The sequence below is a fragment of the Haliotis cracherodii genome, unplaced genomic scaffold (assembly GCF_022045235.1).
Source record: "Haliotis cracherodii isolate W230 unplaced genomic scaffold, xgHalCrac1.p SCAF_7, whole genome shotgun sequence".
In the NCBI taxonomy this organism is placed as follows: domain Eukaryota; kingdom Metazoa; phylum Mollusca; class Gastropoda; order Lepetellida; family Haliotidae; genus Haliotis; species Haliotis cracherodii.
In genome coordinates, this window is record NW_027266330.1 from 17598133 (window position 1) to 17625835 (window position 27703).

The window sequence follows — 27703 nt, forward strand, 5'->3', positions numbered from 1 at the left end:
CGGCACTGTGGCCTCTGTGTATACAGGCAAACTCAATAAGGGGACACAAGTTAGTACTTACTTTAGACCAAGATACATCCAGCAGGTCGGCACTGTGGCTTCTGTGTGTACAGGCTCAATAAGGGAACACAAGTTAGTACTTACTTTAGACCAAGATACATCCAGCAGGTCGGCACTGTGACCTCTGTGTGTACAGGCTCAATAAGTGGACACAAGTTAGTACTTACTTTAGACCAAGACACATCCAGCAGGTCGGCACTGTGACCTCTGTGTGTACAGGCTCAATAAGGGAACACAAGTTAGTACTAAATTTAGACCAAAACACATCCAGCAGGTCGGCACTGTGACCTCTGTGTGTACAGGCTCAATAAGTGGACACAAGTTAGTACTTACTTTAGACCAAGATACATCCAGCAGGTCGGCACGGTGGCCTCTGTGTGTACAGGCAAGCTGAATAAGGGGACACAAGTTAGTACTTACTTTAGACCAAGATACATCCAGCAGGTCGGCACTGTGACCTTTGTGTGTACAGGCTCAATAAGTGGACACAAGTTAGTACTTACTTTAGACCAAGACACATCCAGCAGGTCGGCACTGTGACCTCTGTGTGTACAGGCTCAATAAGGGAACACAAGTTAGTACTAAATTTAGACCAAAACACATCCAGCAGGTCGGCACTGTGACCTCTGTGTGTACAGGCTCAATAAGTGGACACAAGTTAGTACTTACTTTAGACCAAACCACATTGAGCAGGTCGGCACTGTGGCCTCTGTGTGTACAGGCTCAATAAGTGGACACAAGTTAGTACTTACTTTAGACCAAGACACATTGAGCAGGTCGGCACTGTGGCCTCTGTGTGTACAGGCTCAATAAGTGGACACAAGTTAGTACTTACTTTAGACCAAGACACATTGAGATTGTCGGCACTGTGGCCTCTGTGTGTACAGGCTCAATAAGTGGACAAGTTAGTACTTACTTTAGACCAAGATACATTGAGATGGTCGGCACTGTGGCCTCTGTGTGTACAGGCTCAATAAGTGGACACAAGTTAGTACTTACTTTAGACCAAGACACATTGAGCAGGTCGGCACTGTGGCCTCTGTGTGTACAGGCTCAATAAGTGGACACAAGTTAGTACTTACTTTAGACCATGATACATCCAGCAGGTCGGCACTGTGACCTCTGTGTGTACAGGCTCAATAAGTGGACACAAGTGAGTACTTACTTTAGACCATGATACATCCAGCAGGTCGGCACTGTGGCCTCTGTATGTACAGGCTCAATAAGTGGACACAAGTGAGTACTTACTTTAGACCATGATACATCCAGCAGGTCGGCACTGTGACCTCTGTGTGTACAGGCTCAATAAGTGGACACAAGTTAGTACTTACTTTAGACCATGATACATCCAGCAGGTCGGCACTGTGGCCTCTGTATGTACAGGCTCAATAAGTGGACACAAGTGAGTACTTACTTTAGACCATGATACATCCAGCAGGTCGGCACTGTGACCTCTGTGTGTACAGGCTCAATAAGTGGACACAAGTTAGTACTTACTTTAGACCATGATACATCCAGCAGGTCGGCACTGTGGCCTCTGTATGTACAGGCAAGCTGAATAAGTGGACACAAGTTAGTACTTACTTTAGACCAAGATACATCCAGCAGGTCGGCACTGTGGCCTCTGTGTGTACAGGCTCAGTACTTACTTTAGACCAAGATACATCCAGCAGGTCGGCACTGTGACCTCTGTGTGTACAGGCAAGCTCAATAAGGGGACACAAGTTAGTACTTACTTTAGACCAAGATACATCCAGCAGGTCGGCACTGTGACCTCTGTGTGTACAGGCTCAATAAGGGGACACAAGTTAGTACTTACTTTAGACCATGATACATCCAGCAGGTCGGCACTGTGGCCTCTGTATGTACAGGCAAGCTGAATAAGTGGACACAAGTTAGTACTTACTTTAGACCATGATACATCCAGCAGGTCGGCACTGTGGCCTCTGTATGTACAGGCAAGCTGAATAAGTGGACACAAGTGAGTACTTACTTTAGACCATGATACATCCAGCAGGTCGGCACTGTGACCTCTGTATGTACAGAAAGGCTTCTTGGAGAAAGGTCCGTGTTCCTCGTCCTCATCTGGATGGTAGGTTGACTGCAAGGGGAAAGACAATTGACAAGTTGTAGAACAAACATAAGACATGACATCACATGGTTCATACAGGACTTCCCGAAAGTCCTTTCTAGAGCATACCTGCTGAAATCTCCTGCCCAAACTGTGCAAGCATTATAACTTAAGGTTTCTCCTCAAAGTGGTTGGTACTCCAGCAAGGCTCCTACAGATATGGAAAACTAAAACTCAAGGCTTTTCAAGGCTGCTAAGTGGCATTTTCAAGGCTTTTTAGTAGGGTTATTAGCCTTAGTGTGTCAATATTTTATTAAATCCTGCATACCATATATTAGTTGTAAGACCTAAAAAACAGTAGGACCATCATACAATTTCCAACCAGAATTATGTTTTATCAAACAAAACAATAAATAAAGTCTGTCATGAATTCTTCAGTGTCTTTGGCAGACAAACCTATCACCATGATAAATCTCACTTTTTGTGTGCTTTAATACTTTGATTAACATGAATATGTCATTTTGTATGAATTCAAGGTTTTTCCAAGGGACCTTGAAATTCAAGGCTTTATCAAGCCTGTACGAACCCAGTCATTGCTCAAGGCAGAGGATTTTTTACTTCATGCCTGTCAAAATGTGTACATTTTAGCCCCACACAGAAAGTTTATGATCTATTGATATGACATTGTGAAACTTGAATAAACTGATTCTGTTGCTTTCAGTGTTCCCCCTACATGGTATAGTTTTAATTCTACCAGTTTTCCAAGCAGCATTCAACACAATAAGTCATGTTCTAATATATTTTGGTTGTTTGTTTGTTGTTTAATGCCACACTCAGCAATATTCCCGCTGTATGACAGCAGTTTGTAAAGAATCAGGTCTGGACCAGGCAATCCAGTGATTGACATCATGAGCATCGATCCACGCAACTAGGATATGATGACATGCATCAACCAAATCAGAGAGCCTGACCACCCAATTCCGTTAGTCGCCTCTAATGACAAGCATAGTCGCCTTTAACAGGGGTTGCTGAAGACCTATTCTACCCTGGATCTTCATGGGTGCTCTAATATGTAAGTGACAACATGACACACAAGCTTCTACAACCACAGCCTCCTGAACCTACCCCTGGTCCCAGTGATGATGCCTCCGACCCCAGTGTGTTGAGACTCTCCTGGGATTGAGCTGGCGTGATATTTGCTGACACACAGAGAGAAAGAAAGGTCCATGATCAATAAACAACTCAACCCACAGTTTCAATATGATAAGGAAAATAAGAACATCAAAGTTGAGATATAGAAGATGACAATAGTATCTTTAGTTTCCTAAAGATGCAGGTTCCCTGGAAGCCAATGCACTTTTTGAGGAGCCAACACAATGCCTCAACACTTAGGCAATGACAAATTGATCCTAATAAACTCCAGCGTAAACAAAACAAGCATGAAATACTTATATTCCCTGCTAATATGACATGTTCAGCCTAGGTCAAAGTCGTTGACGTGTATTGTGCTGGCATACCTAGAAACATAAATGTGGCAAACCGGGATTCGAACCCACAATCATAGGTTTCTGGCGTGCCCAAGGGCCACAACTCTGCACAGCAAATCCCGGCACCTTAGACGACTGGGCCACCCATGCCCCTGCTCCATGTAATAGGAAGCCCAAGCACTTTGCGCTTGCACTTTGGTGAAACCTTTGAGCAAGGGAATGGTGATATCGTTTGGAGTTATGGTTAAAAACCTAAATGTTATGATGGAAGACGCTCCATTGCATGACCTAATGTGAGCCGAGGTAAAACACTTACAGGACCCCCCACGCCCCCCAAAGAACCACCGCCCCTCCCCAATAATTTGTAAGACTGCATAAAGCTGTATGTCCTAACAATGTAAGAAAGAGAAGGGGGAAGTGAGGCGATTAAGGTTATGAGAAGGGCCTTTCACTTTAACGCTTTACTTCAAACACTGCATCCTGATACACATCCTTTAACAAATATAACAATTTTTAAACGCACCATCACTATATCGCTGTCGTATATCTTCAAAGTAACTGTAGGCACTTTTTAACACCCAGATTCTTAACACACAGTCCTGGCCACCAGTTGCCTGAAAGAAAGAAAAGAAGTCATAATGGTTACTAGAACACTATATGATAACTATACTATATGAAGACATGCATCAACAAAGTCAGTGAGCCTGACCACCCGATCCCGTAAGCCGCCTCTTACGACAAGCCCAGTTGCCTCTTACAGCATGCATGGGTTATTGAAGACATATTCTACCCCGGATCTTCACGGGCCCAAACCACACTTTAACATAAACATGTAAGTGTCAAGCGCTAGTTTTTCGCCAGCACCTGATTATAGGATCTATAGGATCTACATACCAACAGTCGTCCACACGGAGAGAACTTCATAGTCCATATAGCACCCTGAAGTAGAAGACACATCATATAGACCCATGTTAGATTACAACCTTCCTCACTCACAAATATTAGTAATGTGAATACAAAATATTTAACCAATTTTCAAATTTGTTCAAATACAGTGAGTGAGTAAGTGGGTGAGTACGGTTTTACGCCGTTTTACGTCATGGCGGGTGACACCGGAAAATGGGCTTCACACCATTGTACCCATGTGGGGAATTGAACCTGGGTCTTCGGCGTGATGAGCCAAAGCTTTAACCATTAGGCTACCCCACCGTCCCTGTTCAAATACAGACTGATGTGAGCAAATTAAGGTTAATTCTTAGAAGTTGACAGATAACAAAGTAAACAAATATTTATGGATAACAACTTCTTTATCATATTGTAATAGCGACATTTTGGTATTAATCCTTGTAGACAGTCTTGCTTGACAATGGTGAAAGGATCTATCCCAAAATGTTGCTATTACAACCTAATAAAGAAGTTGTTATCCAGTGTTGCCAGTTTTAGTGAGTAAACTGTCAAAGGAGTTCATGTGTTGCTGGTTATTAAACACTAATTTTTGTGTACTAGAAACTGGATAAAGACAAATTATGGGTAAGTAGATATTTTTGGTAGGTCCCAGCTGGATCCTTCTTTATAATCATTATAGGAAACTGGACAACTGAAAATTACGGGTAAAAGATATTTTTGGTAGGTCCCAGGTCCCAGTTTGTGTTAAACTTATATAATTAAATAGCCTAATTGCATCTATGATGACAAATCACTGGGTCTGCCATAATTATATTACACGATATTGCCACAGAGACTGTTATTATAAGGAATTACATAATATTGCTGGGATATTATCTTTTGAAATCAACAGCACAGGTAGACATCTAAAGCAGGATTTAGTCAACACCTATCACACATGATAATTCTGTTTGTGTTCAAGGGAGTAAGTAGGACGTAATGCTGCTTTGAACAGTATTCCAGGTGTATCCCAGTGTGTCAGCTTGATAGGGGAGGAAGGCCTGAAGTGATGCAGGTCTCAGACATTTACCACTTTGTTAAAACCAACAATCAAGGTATAGTGCTGACAAACCTAGAAACATAATCAGGGCAAACCAGGATTTGAATCCACAATCACAGGTTTCAAGCATGCCCCATGGACATAACTCTGCAAAGCGTTTGTGTTTAAGATAGCATTTGATTCTTCGGAGAAACAATGATGCTCTACAATTCGCTTCAGACATCCTTTAGAACAGACAAGGTGTCATAAACATCACAAGTTTCGGGAGGGGAAACCCACGCTGACTTGTTGCCTGATCAAGTGTTTTACCAGCTGCTGTGGTAGCCGCCAACTGTATACTTTATAGTAGTGGGACAATACACCGATGCATCGGTGGTTTGCGATTTTTTACTTCTCAATACAAGTATCGATCACAGTCGCACACTTATAAAAAGTATCGTTTCTTACCTTAAATATTTTCTTGAATAAGTTACACCAAACACTAATTACAGTGAAAATGAGTAGTGAAAACGTATATATTTTCATTCATTGCGCCATACCTGACACTGCCAACTGTTAATCATTAGTGTGTCAGGTATTTTGCAATCCTGTCTATGAAAAAAATGGCTTACGAACCACAGATAAGTGCACATGCAAGTATCGCAATACATATCGCATCGGGAGCAAGGTATCGTGATAGGTATCGGATCGTGAGCAAGGTATCGTGATACGTATTGGATCGTGAGCAAGGTATCATGATACGTATCGGATCAACCAAGTCAGCGAGAACGACCACCCGATCCTGTTAGTCGCCTTTTCCAACAAGCATAGTCGCCTTTTATGGCAAGCAAGGGTTGCTGAAGACCTATTCTACCCTGGATCTTCATGGATCTCACAGATGGTGTATCGTCCCAGCTCTAATACTACAGTGTCCAAAGTGCCTTACACTGTGTTCCCCACTGAGGTCTTGCATCACCCTAGGCTGGGAGAAGTCAAACGGTCCTTTGTTGCTTCTGGATGCCTTGATCTGGAAAAAAACGAAGAAGAGGCATCACAATTTATAACATCGTGTTAGTAGATTCCTGCAGCTGATGACTGATGATATTACTGGCCAGGTGTATTCCTACCCTTAAAAACTACTAGCCAGCTTCAAATTCCATCAGCTTATATGTGTGAAAGTTTATTTATTCAGAAATTTAATATCAATGCAGAAATCAGGAGTCAAATGGGGGTAACTCTTATCTTGTAACCTTGATTTGTTGAAAAAAAAGATAATTTTATTTTGTTGTTTTTGATGGTTGTATTGATCTCCTGAACTTTGTTTGTTTTGATCAACAAAGACATGCGTATAAAAAATCCCTGTTAACATTTCAGTAGCCAGTCTGGCTAGGGACATTTCAGAATCTTTAGCCAAATCCGACATTTTGCTTTCCATGTGCTAGCAGACATGCAGCTTTTTCACACACCATGTGCCGTTGCCTCATTTGAGTGGACATATTGCCTGTTTTAGAACAGTATCTCAGATATAACACTTTGTGTCATAAGCAGCATCTTGTTGAGGGAAGTGCAAAATGAGGAGGGGTTTAGATGTCTACCACTTTGGTTGAACTGGTATGTGCTGTGTTGTTTTACATTGCAATCAGCATCTTCCAGGCCTATCTTTGTGGCCGGAACTAAATAGAGTTTGCCAGCTCGCAGAGTGAGCGAGTTGGTTTATTTCAGCTTTAAACAGTATTTCAGTTACATTTTGTTTGTTGATTAACGCCACACTCGGCAATATTCCAGCTATATGATGGCGGTCTGTAAATAATCGAGTCTGGACCAGACAATCCAGTGATTTGACATCATAAGCATCGATCAATGCAATTGGGATACGATGACATGCATCAACCAAGTCAGCGAGCCCGATCATTTGTTGCCTCTTACGACAAGCGTGGTCGCTGAAGACCAATTCTTGTCCAGATCTTTGGGAGTGGGACATAATATTAAGAAAATTTGAACACAAGTAGTTTATTTGAATCACTGTACCTTAAAGATCTGATCATCAGATGGAAAGTCTGCTTCAATTCCAGCTTCATCACCATACAGAGCTGCACCAACAGAAGCCGTGAGTGAGTGAGTGAGTGAGTGAGTGAGTGAGTGAGTGAGTGAGTGAGTGAGTGAATGAGTTCAATAACCTGCACAATCTCACGTAGAGATCACAATTCATTTTCATAAAGGCATGTGGATGATTACACATAAATTGCTTTTCCCCCTATTTAATCCAATCCTTATCGAAATGTTTACCTGTGTCAATTACCCCCACACATTTACTGCGGAGATGAGACAAATTGGGGTGAAGATATACCCGTAGCTCTGCGAACAACGTTTGTTTGTTGTTTTACACTGCAGTCTACAATAGTCATGCCTTAAATTATCAGTGGTTTATATCATGAGCAACATCCAACAGCATTTGGGAAGGATGAGAGGCAACAAAAATAAGTTCGCAATCCTGACAACTAGATTTAGTTGACTCTTTTGAGAAGCAATTAGACATTGTTAGAGGGCATTTAAGGTTTTCGTAAGAACATGAATTTTATGAAGAATACAGGAATCTGAATATTCCGCATATCATATACCGGGTACCTAACCTGGTATGACATTGTGCAATTTGCCTAATATCTTTGATTTCCTTGCCACAGGTTAAAAACAGCTTGCCTGACCTCACCACGGCCGGTGAATTAAAAAATGCAAACAAGACACCACAAGGCCCCAAAGCAACAACAACATATGTAGGACATCACTTAGAAAAGACATGTCTATTAGTTGGAAACAAAATGTCCCATCAGGAATTGTTTTACTGGAGCCCTGGCAAAATCTATTTAGATACACGTGTAAAACAATCTGATCATGACACTGAAGTTGACTGAAGCTTCATCTTTACTCAAACATATAAAAGCCAGAAGGAATGCATGCACAGTCAGAAAGTACTGAATTTATTAACTTGCAACTTGTTTTATTGTTAATGTTATTAAACAATATATCATGTGACTAACCACGGATCGGGTGGTACTATGGGTACACGGGTCCTACTTAAGACCCACCCGACCCAAGTCACCCGACCCAAGTTACCCATCCCAGCCCCAATGTCTACACACATTGGCAATTTGAAGCAAGAGGGCATTCAAGGGCAGCTACTCCAATAAGTTTGTTGTTTGTTGTTTAACGCCGCACTCGGCAATATTCCAACTATATGACGGCGGTCTGTAAATATTCAAGTCTGGACCAGACAATCCAGTGATTACCATCATGAACATCGATCCACGCAATTGGGATCAATGACATGCATCAACCAAGTCAGCGAGCCTGACCACCCAATCCCGTTAGTCGCCTCTTACGACATAATCGCCTTTTACTTTTACGGCAAGCATGGGTTGCTGAAGACCTATTCTACCCGGGATGTTCACGGGTTACTCCGATAAGGGTGACAGTGTGTTCGGGCACGCATGTTTCACCCTGAGGTCCAGCATGTCGCACACTGTCATGGCAGCACAGTAAGAACAGTCAAACACTCAGTTCAGGTCAATCATCGATATGAGTCATAGTGGACCAAATGTATTTTATTTAAAATTAACTGATGTATCCTAGAAACATTACATCCTATCAGTAATACACATGTATAACACTGCAAGTTAGGGCTGGGATGAGTCCAAATTTACTATCCGGGTACCCATCCCCCTATTACCCGACCCTACCCGGGTACCCGCTGTAGGTCTCAAAAGATGTCCAATTGGGAAAGGTTTTACCGTAGCCCTGGCAAATTGTATTTAGATACACATATAAAACAATCTGGTCATACATACACTGAAGATGACTGAAGTTTTTTCTTTCTTTAAACATATAAAAGTAAGAAAGAATGGGTGCGTAGTCAGAAAGAAGTGAGAATATTAGTGACTTGTAGTGTAATCATAGGGTTTCAGATAATTGTTGTCACTAAACAGTATATCACGTGACTAACCATGGGTCCAGGTAGTCCTTTTGGTGCCCAGGGTTCCGTTCCTCAAAGCAATCGTAGCGCTAAGGCAATCGTAAGTCCCATACTTTAACATAGGCTTACGATCACTGTAGCACTAAGATCGCTTTGAGGAACGAGGCCCAGGTCCTACTCAGTACCCACTGACCTGAGTACCCCTGTTACCCGTCCCAGCCCAACTGCAAGTATCTTCCATATACCACTTACCATGATCGGCGGCAGACTTCACTTTACTGATGGTTTTTCCGAAAAGCCGCCTCAGCTTCTTCCTACAACATGACAAGGTTCTCAGCATCTTTCAGTTCAACAAGAGTGCTCTGAGATCACAGCATGAATTTTTTTAACGAGTTGATTTCACAATTAGGCAAATGAAGCTCTGTAAAACAGGGGCAGTAACTCTGTCAAAATTTGTCGAAATGAAACGGGACTGTGATATGCGTATCATCATGTCGACATCTTGTGTGTCGAGTGTCAGGGATATTCTCTAAAAGATGGAGGAGGAGTTGATTTCACAAGCTTAGTACCCTCTCTCACAATTAGGCGAATGAAGCTCTGTAAAACAGGGGCAGTAACTCTGTCAAAATTAGTCGAAATGAAACCGGACTGCGATATGCGTATCATCAACATGTCAACATCTTGTGCGTAGAGTGTCAGGGATGTTCTCTGGAAACTGTAGGAGTTGATTTCACAAGCTTAGTACCCTCTCTCACAATTAGGCAAATGAAGCTCTGTAAAACAGGGGCAGTAACTCTGTCAAAATTAGTCGAAATGAAACGAGTGTGCGATATGCGTATCATCAACACGTCGACATCTTGTGCGTAGAGTTTCAGGGATATTCTCTGGAAACTGTAGGAGGAGTTGATTTCACAAGCTTAGTACCCTCTGTAAGCCGGACGGACGGACAGACAGACGGACGGACTGCGCCACGACATAATCCCCCTTCGGCCATTCTGGCCCGGCGGGGGATAAAAAGGCTGTGAGTGAGTGAGTGAGTGAGTGAGTGAGTGAGTGAGTGAGTGAGTGGCACCAGCAATGTTTCAGGCATGTCATATTTCTTATTTTGTTCAGATGAACCACAAGAAACACGCACGTGGGTATGTGCTGACAAAACTAGAACATAATCGGGGGGAACCGGATTTCGAAGCCACGGTCATAGGTTTCAGGCGCCCCCAAGGGTCGGTTGCATCAGAAACTATGAATGTGGTCAGGATATGATGACACACAATCGGCCAGACCCCATTATAGCCACTTGATTCTCATTTTAGTCCTCTTGTACAACAAGCATGGCGACCAAGTCAGTGACTGAAATTCCAGTGATTAAAAGAATAGATGAAGCAGGATGATTACAGCTTGAAATGTCATTGATCAGTTGAGTATATCAAAGCATGCCTATAACATTTGGTGATCGCACTTGATCTTCATGGTACGAAACTTTGAAAAGAATTGCAAACATATAATGGAGAAGCATCAATGGCAGTATTTCATAAAATACTAACGTTTTCCTGCGAGCTCCCTGTCCGAGCTGGGCCACAGAGCCAACCTGCGACACCCTGTCATCCTCATCGGACTGTGTGCCTGCATTGTGGCCATCACTAAAACATGCAACAAAAGTACACACTGCAGGTGCTTGTTGTGGGATGAATGCCATCAACTAATAATGTTCACCTTTCCTTAAAACACATTTTCATTTCTTTATAGGATCACCAAATCAACAGATATTGAGAGAGTGCATAAGCATTTCATGTTTTCAAAATGTCTTTTCCTTCTTATTTCAAAGACTGGCCATGAGATTGTTTTTGAAAAATCTGATTAAAAAGAGAGGCCTTTGCAGGAGTCTTTTATGACTATATCAGTGTATGATTTATTCAACCCTAATCAAATCTATATAAAAAAGCAAATTCTTAGTAATTGTACACCGATCTTCAGTTCTTTAAATATGGTATTCATTTTAAATATGGTATTGCCAGACTTACGTGCTGAATTCCTTTGTTCTTTGGACTATATGAAGGTCAAGGGGATTCAGACATTTTGGAAGGTGTTCCTCGGCTTGGTTAAGTGGGATCGTCTCCCCCGTGTCGAGATTCTTCACCATCACCAGTGCCAGGATTTCCTGCAGATCAGCAAGTGATAACCACGGTAAGAGACAACTTGAGCAATGATTGACTGCCACGGAGGACAAATCGCTTCAGAAAGCTGATTTCTGATTGGCTCAGAACCTACGTATCCTTCCTTTAGATTGTGTCGTAAAATTTGGTTAAAGGTTCACTAACGTAATCCTATGGCGATGTGCTCAGATCTTCATGCAGACAGGTATCGTATCGGAGTATAAGCTTGGATCGTAATGAGATTGGTGCATCTTGATATTTGTCCTAATACCTAACTATTTGTATGGTTACATAAATGGTCCTTTTTCTTGTATTTCAATTGTCAAGCTTTTTGTAGACCATTATGTATTTTGCAGACTGTCATCTTATTGTTGCTCTCACAGTTTCTTTCACATCTACTGTCATCGTATGAGAGTGCATGCAGCCAATGGCCAATGAGCCTACAATGTACCTATGTGACACATCACCTTCTCAAATCAGTATTCCAGTTATATCACGGCGTGTCAGCTTAATGTGGGAGGAAAGCCCGAAGTGATGCAAGTCTCAGATCATTACTACTTCGGTGAAACCCACGAGCATGGGTATGGAGCTGACAAACCTAGAAACATAATAGGGGTGAACCGGGATTTGAACCCACAAGGGACGCAACTCTGCACAGCAAATTGCGGCGCCTTACAGGTTCTACTACACCAAATCAGAACCTGTTGGGACAGTGCGGTTTTCGTAGGGAGCCTTCAGTGCAGATCGAGAGATATCTGCAGGCTGTGATTGGAGGATATTGTGTAAGATTTTTATGTCTTTTAAATGTACATCCATCCAGTTATTAAAACTGACCATGTTTTTCTATATTTAGTACCGTCTTTTTCTAGATGATGACTGAATGTGACCACAGCTATTTTCAAGTAGGTGACATTTGGTGCAGAACTGGGGGTGGTGTGTTTAGCTTCCTGTACTCGGAAAAGGAGCTGGCTAAGCTAGTCATTTGTTTTGTTTATATTGCTGCTCTAAGGCCAAACTGTGCACACAGGTACAGGTAATAGCTGTTGAATGCTTAGTTAATTTAAAAAAAATATATAACATTACTATAGAAGTCTATGGGAAAACATTTGGTTGTGTGTAACCTAGGTGACTGGGCCACCCGTGCCCCCTCACCAGACATAGAATCACATACCATGCATGGGAACAATTAAGGAACTATTACTTCAAATGCTACCATGTCTATTGGTGGAAGAATTTTGTCATTTAAGAACTGGCTTAGGGTTTGAGAACTGTCTGTCAATACTTGAAGCAGGTCCAAAAACAATTAGATGCTTCACGAAGTGCACTAATTGTAGAAAGTGACAGCTAGTCATGATGTTAATTATATACTACTCCAAACAAGTTAAGGAACACCTACAATTGAATTGGAAGGCTCTGTGTTGCAATAGCCACCAGCCATGACCGATCAACTACACAGTGTTTGAAATGATTTCAAAACCCAAGAAGACAGTAAGGCAGGTGACCCATAAGTGTTGCCTGCCCATCTTCAAAGTTACCTGCCGACATTCAGACATTATAAATATTGAAAATTTGCAAAAGATATGAGACAAATCATATCTTGATTCAGTTGAAATGATGCCAACAACTATGTGAGAATGACAAGAATCATCTGATGGTGGCAAATCCCCCGGCTCCCACAATAGCAAAAGGAACATTTCAGCCTCTGGTTCATACAGCCCAAGTTATTTCAGACACTACAACTATCATGACTAAAGTCAAACGAGAAAAATCAGTGTTCTTTAACTTCTTTGGATTAGTGAATGCAATCAGTGGTAACCAAACTGGAAGGACATGCCTGAAGCCTCCTTGTGTTAACACACTCAAATACAACAACGCAAACCAAACTATGTTTATGACTGCCCTGTGGCACCCTGGGGACAAACAGATAAGTAGATAGGTATTATTCAAGAACAACAGAGCAGTGTACTCACATCATCAGTGAGGGGGGTGCCTGAGGAGGAACGCGGTCTTCCTCCTGTTGGCTGCTCGGGAGAAGACGGATGATCTCTTGGACTGTCTTTCTTACTTTCCGATGACTTCTGACGTCTGACTCTGTCCGATTTCTTTTTCTTGCCTTTCTTTTCATCATCACTGTCCCCGAACAATTCCTCATCTGTGGCTTCATGGAGAGAGAATACCGGGATGTCATCAGGCATTTCCACATCGGACTTCACAGCATCCAGCTCAGCATCCTGATGGGTAAACACAGAAGATTAATGCAGCTGGGTCATAACATGGTGTGCCAGCTTTGAGTAAGTGAGTTTAACGCTGCTTTTAACACTATTCCAGTTATATCGCGGTGTGTCAGCTTAATGTTGGAGGAGAGCCCGAAGTGATGCATGTCTCGAACGATTACCACTTTGGTGAAACCCACGAGCACAGGTATGGTGCTGACAAACCGAGAAACCGGGATTCAAACCCACAATCATAGGTTTCTGGCTGCCCAAGGGACACAACTCTGCACAGCGAACCGCGGCGCCTTAGATGACAGGGCCACCCGTGCCCCCTGCCAGCTTTGAAGGATGATTGGTTAATTTTAGAAAATTTGAACGATAACTTCTGACCAAATCACTGCACTGAATACATGCGCAAGAAAAGGAGTCCAAGTTACATTTAGCTTTGTTTAATCCTGATGAACCATCTTAAGTTTAAAAACAGAATAGGTTTTATACACTTTTCGACACTCACACTGGTCCGCTGGACCGAGTCCAGTATATTTCCTTAAGGACCAGTAAAATTAAATAAATGCAGGTCTGGTGGTTTAGTGTTATTTTGGGTATGAAAAGACAAAGTGAAATAACAATGTAATCTAAGTTTTTAAGTCAAAGTCAGCAACAGATCGACACTCAACTCCAAGCAAAACCAGCAGCCTAAACAACCCTGTGTGGTGCAGTGGCTACCTACTTGTCTTGATTTTCTTTCTTATTACACACGCTCACTTGTTGTAAGAACATGACAAAATATCTGATATATAAAACATTTTTGGTCACCAACATTGTGTCTTGTAGCGATCCAACAAGATCAGTATTTATATTCTGTGATGATCCTTTGGACCACTGACAAAATTTGGTCAGTGTCAAACACTGTCATACCTCCAAATAAAGCTGGTCGTAAACATTTACTACTCCGGGGAAAGTCACAATCATGGGGATGACAAAACCAAAGATGAATCTGGGACTTGAGTGAGTGAGTGAGTGAGTGAGTTGGGTTTAACGCCGCTTTTAACAATATTCCAGTTATATCGCGGCGTGTCAGCTTGATGTGGGAGGAAAGCCAGAAGTGATGCAGGTCTCAGACGTTTACCACTTCGGTGAAACCCACGAGCACGGGTATGGTGCTGACAAACCTAGAAATATAGGTTTCTGGCGTGCCCAAGGGACACAACTCTGCACAGCGAATCGCGGCGCCTTAGACGACTGGGCCACCCGTGCCCCCTGAGTGAGTGAGTGAGTTATACATATACCTGTGTCCATATAGTTTCGTATACTGTTACACATATTGGTTCTTAATAGGGATGTGACAACATGACTATCTCCTGATACAATATGTATCACGATACCTTGTTCACGATACAATACATAGTCCGAAACATATTTCACAGCAATTCTGCATGATGTTTTATATTTCATAGGGTATAAACCCTCTAAAAAACTTCCTGAAAATCTGGTCTCATATTTGAAAATATAAACGTCTCATTGGGCTAAAAAGAATAATAGTCTTGGTTCTCAGGGACCTCCCACATCATCATAAAGTTTGCCACAAAGTATTGCTGTTATTATATAAAAAAGGGCTCTTTGGCAGTGTGCCAACATGGACATTGGAGAAGTCCATGATAGGGTTGTCCATCTTTCAAACTGAATTGCAAATATGTTCCAAACATGTCTTTGTTTTGATTACGCACCTAGCATACATATCCTTCAATTCTTACCTCTGCCAAGATGTGCCGTGTACCCTTGTCTCTGATCATATGACGAAGATCTAGAGACTGTTCATCTTGTGAAGCATGACCACTGATGTTGGCAGGGGCAGGTAACTCTAGACTGTTAGCACCTGATGACCCACTTGTGCTGCTCTGTCAGGATAAAAATAGTGCCATGGCACTGTAGCTCACCCTGGATATATCGTCAACAGTTTAAAAAGCAAAAAAACATGGTCACTAACAAACTTTGTCAGTGGCTGGAACAAGAGCGGCATTTGAAGTTTCAGCTTCATTGGTCCAATGGTTTCTGAGAAGATGATGACAGACATTGTCGCAACCAACACCGCACAAAGTCAAGTTGAAAGTTCACTTGACTTTCAGTCATGTGAGCTAAACATTCAGTTATAGGTAGAAAGATTCAATCAGACAATTCATGATCTAAACGAATCAAACTAACCACACACTACATATTATGCGAATTCTGTCAAGTTTGGTAAAATAATGGCATACAGAACTTTCTACATGAGTGATGCGATGGGTTGTTGCATGCAAAAAAGATTTGTTTATTATCTCTAGATAGCTAAACAACATATTGCATCACATTGTTTACAAATCTGAGAAATTTACAACAGACTATAGTGAGTGAGTGAGTGAGTGAGTGAGTGAGTGAGTTAAACGTCACTTTTAGCAATAATCCAGCAATATCAGGGCTGGGGACACCACACATTGTACCCATGTTGGGAATCAATCCAGGTCTTCGGCGTGACAAGCAAACACCTTAACCACCTGGCCAAATCCAACATTCTTTACCCAAACTGCAAAAACTTAAGCAAATGCAAAACTTCATAAGGATATTGCAAGTTAGATAAAAATGTGACTGCAAATATTTTGTTCAAGTTTGATCCTTAACTTCTAAACAGTGTATTTCAAGTTTGTGACAAACACATTCAAAGCACACTTGCCATTTGGTGTCATATTCAGTTTTGGTTTGTTTGTTTGTTTGTTGTTTAACGCAGCACTCAGCAATATTCCAGCTATATGACGGCGGTCTGTAAATAATCGAGTCTGGACCAGACAATCCAGTGATTAATATCATGAGCATCGATCCACACAACTGGGATCGATGACATGGATCAACCAAGTCAGCCAGCCCGACCACCCGATCCCGTTATTCAGTTTTGGCGCTGATGTATATGGACAGTTAAACTTCGTAGACAATTCCCTTACACAAGATTCAGGCTTGGAACTAGTAGGCTTAAATCATGAACTGGGAAAGTAGCATTAGAAGCACATTCTTACATTGTTAATATTGAGAAAACAAAGACTCACGTCAGGTCTACCGGATTTCTTCCTCCTAGGGGGCGCCACTGGCTGAGACAACGTATTCGGTGGGGTCCTTGTTTTAGTGCTCTTAATAATATCTGGCTCATCCCCAGATAACTGACTGTCTTTTATCACATCATCCACCACTTGCAACGTCTCAATCTCACAAGAATTATTATCGTCACTTAAATCTGAATCTAACAGTTTTACGCCCGTTTCCTTGACAGGATGAAACACATTTATATTTTGTTGAAGGGTGCTAAGCTTGGAATCAGAATCCTCTCTCTGAATCACCAAAACAGATGTGTCTTTTGGCAAGTCTCCCCATGATCCCGAACGTTGACGTCGACTATGAATGAGCATGGTGGATTTCTCTTCCGAACTGTTCTCCATTTTCTCAATAGTGTTGGATTTTTTGGACACAGGTGAACCCTTACTGCTTTTCACAGGGCTGTCCTCGTTGTCATCCACAACTTCCTCTTCCTGTGAGGAATCCTGGGAAGATTTCCCTGGAGTACTTTCCACACCGATTATTTCCCTCATCTCCTCCAGTTTTCTTCGTCTGATTTCAGCATCCTTAACTTTTTGTTTCTGTATCTGCAAACAAATTAATTAATTAATCTGACACCTAGGGTATCTGACAATTGGGGTATCTGACAATATGGGGTATCTGACAATATGGTATGTGACAATATGGTATCTGACAATATGGGGTATCTGACAACTAGGGTATCTGACAATATGGTATGTGACAATATGGGGTATCTGACAATATGGTATGTGACAATATGGTATCTGACAATATCGGGTATCTGACAATTGGGGTATCTGACAATATGGGGTATCTGACAACTAGGGTATCTGACAATTGGAGTATGTGACAATATGGGGTATCTGACAATATGGTATGTGACAATATGGGGTATCTGACAATATGGTATGTGACAATTGGGGTATCTGACAATATGGGGTATCTGACAATATGGGGTATCTGACAATATCGGGTATCTGACAATATGGGGTATCTGACAATATGTGGTATCTGACAATATCGGGTATCTGACAATATGGGGTATCTGACAATATGGGGTATCTGACAATATGGGGTATCTGACAATATCGGGTATCTGACAATATGGTATCTGACAATATCGGGTATCTGACAATATCGGGTATCTGACAATATGGTATCTGACAATATCGGGTATCTGACAATATCGGGTATCTGACAATATGGTATGTGACAATTAGGAGATAAACCTACTGTGTTTTGAAATTTGATGTAGTCCCACTGTAGAATAGATACCTCTTTTTTATAATTTTGAACCGAGCGCTTTAGCGCGAGGTTACAAATTATAATAAAGAGGTTTCTATTCTACAGTGGGACTACATCAAATTTCAAAACACAGTAAGTTTATCTCCATTCTACCATGACTGCAACTACGCTTTGAAAACGGCACTCTCTTGCAACGCGCAATAACACAGGTGCACAGGTCCGCGATCTTAGAACATTCCGAAAAGTGGTCACAGGTAGTTGTATAAGTAACAAATATTACTAAAGTTCAAGATTAAAAATCACCAAAGTCGTGAGTAGTTCATAATAAGTGTTCAAAACACATAGTTTTTCAAACGAAGTTGACAAATAACACTCCTAACTTATTCCAAAGAAAGATGTTTTAATTTCTATCAAACTGTTGCACACTGTTGAACACTGTGGACTTGGCTGTCGTTTCTCGGAAATTTGTGAGAGAGGTCATTTCTTGGAAATCGAACATGCCATCATTTCATTGTAGGGATGACGGGTAATAGAAAAAGGTTTTAAAATGCTTAACGAATATATTTCTACAGCAAACTTTATGAATAAACATTCCTATATACATTTAACATGTCTAAGAGTTATTAGGTAGATAGCAATTACCCCCAGTAAACAAGAATAACATCAAAGTAAATGCCTCTCTACCCCGAACATGGATGTGGCAGAACTTGACCTAAATCACGGTTACTCACACCTCACAGATGTCAATGGCTAACAATCATGTGTTTACATTAACTTGATCTAGTTAAAAGAAGCAAGATGACAACCTCGATCTATGATGTGGTTCAACATTTACCTGTAGATTTACTGGGATTGATCGAGCCTGCTGGTACATCCATATGCTTACTAATGGAACTGAGTATGACTGAACAGCCACTGTTTAGGCTGCAGACGAGCCGGATATTTTGAAACGAGGAATCTGCATGGTGTGACCTGTCAATTTCAAGATTTCACGGATCCAAAGCCAAATAGTGACAGAACTTAGACATTTGTGGTCCAGAAATAGTAGGTCGTGTATAATTTTCATAACTGTGCGTGTTCTGAAATAAATTTCATCAAGTTTAATAAGCTGTCACTTCAGTTGGGACATTGTTTTCGTGGACTTTCGAAAGGGAGTGTGTTCTGATGCACTTTCAAATCCCCTCCTGCCAAATTCCAACGGTGGTGGTTGACGGAGTTGGTAATGGATATCGATCAGAAAAAGGTTTGTAAACAACATGTTGTCCTGAATAAAATGTCTTCAAACATATTTTTTTATGTTATATTTCACTTTCATTGTCGGTTGTTCGTGGGTTTCAGAAAAAGTTACCAAAAAAATAAAAAATGAACAATTATTATTTTCTAATTTTTTTTATTAGATATCACTCTGTCACTTATTTTGAATGTGTGAATCTTTGAATTATACCTCCCCACCCTGAAATGAGAACCGTCCTAACATGTCCCGGTTGTCACTGTACCATCTGCACTGCACTCTCAGTTATGGCTGCCAAAGAAATTGTTAACAGTAACGGAGGAAACCAGAAGACAACCCAGTACTGATGCACAGAGTGATGCTGTTCAACATTAACACGTTGACTAACTGTCCCTGCTGATGTAATGTTGTATTTTTCAAACAATTTTTATAATGTTATATTTTACTTTCATTGTCGGTTGTTTCAATGAGGAAATAGCTTAAATTGTTCCGATTCTGGTCACCATAGAACATTTCTGTAGATCTAACAGTTTCATAAACATTTCATTTGTATGCAAAAGATATGCCTTTGTTAAATCTTTTAATGTCATCATCGAAGCAGTCCGGGTTGCGGCCCAGAACGCCCCAAACATCCGATATGAAACTACCGTATTTCCTCTGTTTGACACTATACGCCGTCTATTAATTTCGCGAGAGCCCTTGACTCGGCGTGTATTAGAGACCTGTCTGGTATTAGAGACCCTGCGTGTATTAGAGGAAATATAGATATGTTTTACAGTTCATATGGGGGTGATAGATCGGCAGTCATTTTCTGTGAATAGATACGTAGGCTATCTATGTATTCATACGCACGTTTTTTTTGTGAAAAGGCTTACTATATTTGAAAGGGGTTTCCGTAGCAAAAAGGAAACCTCTTTTTAACCAATCAGAATCAAGCATTCATCAATGTCATGGTAGAATATGGGGTATCTGACAACTAGGGTATCTGACAATATGGTATGTGACAATATGGGGTATCTGACAATATGGTATGTGACAATTGGGGTATCTGACAATATGGGGTATCTGACAATATCGGGTATCTGACAATATGGTATCTGACAATATCGGGTATCTGACAATATCGGGTATCTGACAATATGGTATGTGACAATATGGGGTATCTGACAATATGGGGTATCTGACAATATGTGGTATCTGACAATATCGGGTATCTGACAATATCGGGTATCTGACAATATGGTATCTGACAATATCGGGTATCTGACAATATGGGGTATCTGACAATATGTGGTATCTGACAATATCGGGTATCTGACAATATCGGGTATCTGACAATATGGTATCTGACAATATCGGGTATCTGACAATATGGTATGTGACAATATGGGGTATCTGACAATATGGTATGTGACAATTGGGGTATCTGACAATATGGGGTATCTGACAATATCGGGTATCTGACAATATGGTATCTGACAATATCGGGTATCTGACAATATCGGGTATCTGACAATATGGTATGTGACAATATGGGGTATCTGACAACTAGGGTATCTGACAATATGGTATGTGACAATATGGGGTATCTGACAATATGGGGTATCTGACAATATGGTATCTGACAATATGGTATGTGACAATATGGGGTATCTGACAACTAGGGTATGTGACAATATGGGGTATCTGACAATATGGTATGTGACAATTGGGGTATCTGACAATATGGGGTATCTGACAATATGGTATGTGACAAATGGGGTATCTGACAATTGGGGTATCTGACAATATGGTATGTGACAATATGGGGTATCTGACAATATGGTATGTGACAATTGGGGTATCTGACAATATGGGGTATCTGACAATATGGTATGTGACAATTGGGGTATCTGACAATATGGGGTATCTGACAATATGGTATGTGACAATATGGGGTATCTGACAATATGGTATGTGACAATTGGGGTATCTGACAATATGGGGTATCTGACAATATGGTATCTGACAATATGGTATGTGACAATATCGGGTATCTGACAATATCGGGTATCTGACAATATGGTATGTGACAATATCGGGTATCTGACAATATCGGGTATCTGACAATATGGTATCTGACAATATGGGGTATCTGACAATATGGGGTATCTGACAATAAGGGGTATCTGACAAATGGGGTATCTGACAATATGGAGTATCTGACAAAATGGGGTATCTGACAATATGGGGTATCTGACAATATGGTATGTGACAATATGGGGTATCTGACAATATGGAGTATCTGACAAAATGGGGTATCTGACAATATGGGGTATCTGACAATATGGTATGTGACAATATGGGGTATGACCAACAACCTCTGGTCAGCCGGGATGCAACATATCTTGACTTAAGTAGAAATGACAAGCCCAAATAGTGATAACAAATAGATATATAACATATAATAGATATCCCTGAAATTCTACATGCTGTCAGGATACCACTAGACAAACAGACTCCGGCTTGCAGACAATGGCAATCCATCACTACACTTACAGCACTCTTCTTCTCCTCTTCCTCCTTCTTCTTCTGGAGCTCATGTAGTCGAGACTGCAGCGCCTCATCCTCCCGGCGACGCCTACAACAATACAAACAATAGGATCTGTTCAGCTGTTGGTTCAAAAAGTCTTTTCCTTCTTCTGTCATTGTACTTCACATAGATTTAATCCTTGTTTACAAATGGCAGTTTTCTTTCAGGGAAAGTGCATAGAATGTTTGCCTTGAGAGTTGAAGTTTGGTGATTCAATTACCTGGCCACATCATGTAGAAATATGTTTAAAAGGTGTTAAAACATGGTACGTGTTGTTACCATGTCTGGCGCTCAGATTTAAGGGAATAAAACAAGGACTGGTTGTCTTGGAGTATACTGTGTCTGAGTGGGGTATTCATGTTAAACTGTGGCATGGTATCTCAATGGGCTAGCACCATAAAACCAGCATTAGTCTTGCCTAGTACACACACATTGCTATATACATGCAATGATCATGAATGAGATGCTATCCCCATTTCGAGGGGCGGTTGGGTAGCCTAGTGGTTAAAGCGTTCGCTCTTCACGCCGAAGACCCAGGTTCAATTCCCAACATGGGTACAATGTGTGAAGCCCATTTCTGGTGTCCCCTGCCGTGATATTGCTGGAATATTGCTAAAAGCGGCGTAAATCTATACTCACTGACTCACTCACTATCCCCATTTCACCTCATCTCACCTTTCCAACAGAACATGGACCACTGGCTATGTGTACTAACAAACATACAGCATCACAGGGCTTTGTTCAAAGTGTGTCCTTCAGCCTTCACACAGGAGGAACTTGTTTTAACAGTGCCTTTTAGAATCTTAATTTGTGGGCTTAGGTGTGAGAGTGTGTAAGTTTAGTTTTACGCCACTTTTAGCAATATTCCAGAAATATCACAGCGGGGACACCAGAAATGGGCTTCACACATTGTACCCATGTCGGGAATCGAACCCTGGTCTTCAGCGTGACGAGCGAACGCTTTAACCACTACGGCAACCGACCGCCCCTTGTGGGCTTAGGGATTGGACCAACTGAAGTATACATTTAATTTATTTTGTAATAATTGATCAAATGCATTGTTTATTGTTTTGTATAAGAACAGAGCCTTCTTGGATAGAAGAGAATACATTAATATGTCCAGCAATAGCAAGCATCCAACATAACTGTAAACCTTAGAACAGAACTCAGTGGCCTTACACTCCTGATACTTGTAGCTAAGAACAACAGCATTATTTCTATCAACCAATCTGACTAATTTTCTTAATAACTCTCAAGGTTAGGCTTCGACCACTCAAACAGTAACTGATTGATCCCACTTAGCAACTGGTGGCTGCTTGTGCAACATTTAATGAAATATGTCAAGCATTTAGCCATTCCCCTTCTGAAGGAATGATAAACTCGAAAGGCGGACAGCCCCTACTTTCAGCCAACTTTGAATAACTGACATGTACTGAGTGAGTGAAGGTTGTTCAACACTGCAGTCGGCAACGTTGCAGCTATATCAACGCAGTCTGTAAATAATAGAATCTGGACCATGCAACCAAGTGACTGCAGTGATTTATCCTAACCTGTTCAGAGGTTGATATCAATCCCAAATCTGCAGCAAATGACATTCAAAATACCCAAATCGGAATTAATAATGACCCCGATTCATGTAAATATGTGTAACTATTGACTAATTTCATGGCTTTTTAAAGTGAACCTGTATCTCACTGTAAACAGGACCAATACATAGGAAGAGGTTTCAATGCTTAGTTTTATATCAATGCATGGAACACAATCTCACAATACAATGTTAAAATACCTCTGACTTTAAGAAAATCAGAACATTAAAAAATCCCACTTTTGAACAAAATATATATGTTTTCCCCTTTTCCAGCCAGGTGCAGTTTTGAATCTTGAATAAATCCCTGGACTGAGAGTATGAACAAGGTCTGGTGTCTGGTGAATGAACAGTTTGCGTAGATGACAACTATACACACCTTTCTTCTGCGGCTTTCTTCAGCTCCAAGAGCCTTTTCTCCTCCTCTTCTATTTCAGATAACTGTAACATGTGCAAGGCATTTTCAATGTGACTATCGATACAATGTTTGTTGTCCATTGCTTTAGTCCGCTGTCATCACTATTCCAGCTACATCATGGCAGTTTTTAAGGAATCAAGTCATGCCCAGACAAACTAGTGCTTGATATAATGAGCAATTAACCAAGTCGCCATGCCTGACAACCAGAAAGAAAGGGAAATATCTACAAAAAGGTTTCTTGAAGGGAGGGATGTGTTTGTGATACATGAATACATCTCCATTTTAAAATAAAAGCCCTGATTAGTAGCAAATTTCCTGCTTTAGGTTTAGTTCGGACAAAACAGATAATGTTCGACTCGAGTCAGGGAATACATGGTCCACCTGGCTGCTAACATTTCTGACACATCATAAACAGACAATTTGCTTTTAATAACGACACTAATGATAAAAACACTTCATCCTCTGTTCTTTCTATAAAAAGCAATCAAAAGTTATCCATAGGTCCTTGAATGTTAAAACATTGCACAATAACAAGTCATGAACACAATGGATAAACCCAAACAGACAAAGCTGAGCGACTCACCGTGGCCTGCACTTCATCTGTTGTAATATTTTGAGGTGTATCAGTTAGAAATGATCTGCAAAGACAAGTAATCAGTTATATATTAGTTTTGACGTTTTACAATGTTTAAAATGAAGCAGAAATCATCCATTGATAAACCATTTTCACTTTCTCAGGTTGGTTGTGCTTCAACTGCCATATTGCTAAAAGGCTGCAATGAGGTCCCCTACTCTTCCAAACTGAATGATATGATTGGATGGTTGGTTGGTTTGTTGTTTTACGCCGCACTCAGCAATATTCCAGCTATATGATGGCGTCTGTGAATAATCCAGTCTGGACCAGACAATCCAGTGATTGATATCATGAGCATCGATCTACGCAATTGGGATCAATGACATGCTTCAACCAAGCCAGCGAGCCTGACCACCCGATACCATTAGTCTCCTCTTATGACAAGCATAGTCACCTTTTACGGCAAGCATGTGTTGCTGACCAATTCTACCCCGGATCTTCACGGGTTTAAATGACATGAAACCAGTTCTGGATCAACCCGGACATGCCATGCTTACAGACAATACCTCCCAGACACCTCCATTACCCATGAATACATGTGGCCACTATGTATGTAGTCATTACTTTTAACCAATGAAACAAGTGTCACCTAGTGACACCAAGGTTCTAGCGTTGGTTGGTTGGTTTGTTGGGATCGATGACATAGATCAACCAAGTTAGCGAGTCTGACCACCCGATCTCGTTAGTAGCCTTTTACGACAAGCATAGTCGCCTTTTACGGCAAGCATGGGTTGCTGAAGACCTATTCTACCCCGGATCTTCACGTGTCTAAGGTTCTAGCGAGAGGGTACCAGCGAGAGAACTCCAACCAACGTGGACTGTTTGTATCACACACGGCTAGGTCTCTCTCTTGACATCAAGCCATGTAGTATCTGCTCTTTACGTTGCTTCCATGTCAAGACGATGAGTGAGTTAGTGCTTATTGCTTAACGCTGCATCTGCACTCATGCAGCTTTTGCCGTGATGTTCAAACAAAGTTCATGAGTAGAGAGTGAGTTTGGTTTAACGCTGCTTTTAACAGTATTCCAGTTATATAACGGCGTGTCAGCTTAATGTGGGAGGAAAGCCCGAAGTGATGCATGTCCGATGTGCTGACAAACCTAGAAACCGGGATTAGAACCCACAATCATAGGTTTCTGGAGTGTCCAAGGGATGCAACACTGCACAGCAAATCGTGGCGCCTTGGACGACTGGACCACCCAGTTCATGAGTAGGTAATAGGGCTGTAAAGATTCACTTATACCTGCAATATCATCAATACTTAGGTACACACAATACTTGAACTGTCAGTTGTGAGATCGCTATACACTTGAAATAGAACAGGAACTAATATAAGTTACCTCCCGTAATAGCAGGACTAGCACAGGGCCACCTGTAGGCATGTCAGTCAGTGAGTGAGTGGGTATGGTTTTTAGCAATATCAGGGCGGGGGACACTAGAAATGGGCTTCACACATTGTACGCATGTCAGCAATTGAACCCGGGTCTTCTGCATGATGAGCCTACACTTCAACCACAAGGCTACACGACCGCCCCGTAGGCATTGCAGAACACGAAGGTGTGGTGGCTGAGTGAGTGAGTGAGTTGGGTTTAACGCAGCTTTTAACTTTATTCCAGTTATACAGGCGTGTCAGCTTAATGTGGGAGGAAAGCCCGAAGTGATGCAGGTCTCAGACGTTTACCACTTCGGTGAAACCCACGAGAACGGGTATGTTGCTGACAAACCTAGAAACATAATTGGGGCGAACCGGGATCCGAACCCACAATCATAGGTTTCTGGCGTGCAACTCTGCACAGCGAATTGCGTCGCCTTAGACGACTGGGCCACCCGTGACACCCTGTGGTGGCTGAGGACGCACTGACTAATACATTTAATAACCACCCCTTCATTTAAGATTGTTCATTTAAAGCAGTATTCCAGCTGTATGATAGTGACATGTTGCACTCAGCAGTATTCCAGCTATATGATAGTGACATGATACACTCAGCAGTATTCCAGCTATATGATAGTGACATGTTGCACTCATCAGTATTCCAGCTATATGATAGTGACATGTTGCACTCATCAGTATTCCAGCTATATGATAGTGACATGTTGCACAGCAGTATTCCAGCTATATGATAGTGACATGTTGCACTCATCAGCATTCCAGCTATATGATAGTGACATGTTGCACAGCAGTATTCCAGCTATATGATAGTGACATGTTGCACAGCAGTATTCCAGCTATATGATAGTGACATGTTGCACTCATCAGTATTCCAGCTATATGATAGTGACATGTTGCACAGCAGTATTCCAGCTATATGATAGTGACATGTTGCACAGCAGTATTCCAGCTGTATGATAGTGACATGTTGCACAGCAGTATTCCAGCTATATGATAGTGACATGTTGCACTCATCAGTATTCCAGCTATGATAGTGACATGTTGCACAGCAGTATTCCAGCTATATGATAGTGACATGTTGCACTCAGCAGTATTCCAGCTATATGATAGTGACATGTTGCACTCATCAGTATTCCAGCTATGATAGTGACATGTTGCACAGCAGTATTCCAGCTATATGATAGTGACATGTTGCACTCATCAGTATTCCAGCTATGATAGTGACATGTTGCATAGCAGTATTCCAGCTATATGATAGTGACATGTTGCACTCAGCAGTATTCCAGCTATATGATAGTGACATGTTGCACAGCAGTATTCCAGCTATATGATAGTGACATGTATAATACAGAGTCAGACTATACTGTGTCTGAGTGGGGTGGTCATGTTAATACTGCAGTACGATGTCTCATTTAGCTTGCCCTGTAAACCCTGTTTTACCGCACATTAGGCTGGCAACACAAGTTCGATTCTCCGCATGTCGCTAATTGAAGTCTGAAAAGGGGCAACACGGGAAAGTAAAGTTTTCCTGAATTCTTTAATCGTAAAATCTTGAAGACCCTGCCATTGACACATTCAATAAAATACTGTATTTCCCAGTTGACCATTTAACGCATTTACAACTGAACTATTTTTCCACAATTAGATGTCTTGAGCC

The 27703-nt window shown here is 41.4% G+C and overlaps 1 protein-coding gene across 1 annotated transcript in view; it reads right to left on the minus strand.

Annotated features, from left to right (window-relative positions):
• The window catches only part of LOC139447605 (WD repeat-containing protein 44-like), a 36156-nt gene that overhangs the window by 8102 nt on the left and 351 nt on the right, over window positions 1-27703 (minus strand). Inside the window, exons 2-16 of the mRNA XM_071229012.1 lie at window positions 24606-24660; window positions 23984-24045; window positions 21986-22067; window positions 16947-17537; window positions 15627-15770; window positions 13630-13890; window positions 11528-11664; window positions 11051-11146; window positions 9762-9823; window positions 7571-7632; window positions 6489-6569; window positions 4513-4557; window positions 4142-4232; window positions 3257-3330; window positions 2054-2161 (exon numbers count right to left, since the gene is read on the minus strand). Coding sequence (XP_071085113.1) covers window positions 2054-2161; window positions 3257-3330; window positions 4142-4232; window positions 4513-4557; window positions 6489-6569; window positions 7571-7632; window positions 9762-9823; window positions 11051-11146; window positions 11528-11664; window positions 13630-13890; window positions 15627-15770; window positions 16947-17537; window positions 21986-22067; window positions 23984-24045; window positions 24606-24660 — 1951 coding nt within the window. The remainder of the gene's footprint in view (window positions 1-2053; window positions 2162-3256; window positions 3331-4141; window positions 4233-4512; window positions 4558-6488; window positions 6570-7570; window positions 7633-9761; window positions 9824-11050; window positions 11147-11527; window positions 11665-13629; window positions 13891-15626; window positions 15771-16946; window positions 17538-21985; window positions 22068-23983; window positions 24046-24605; window positions 24661-27703) is intronic.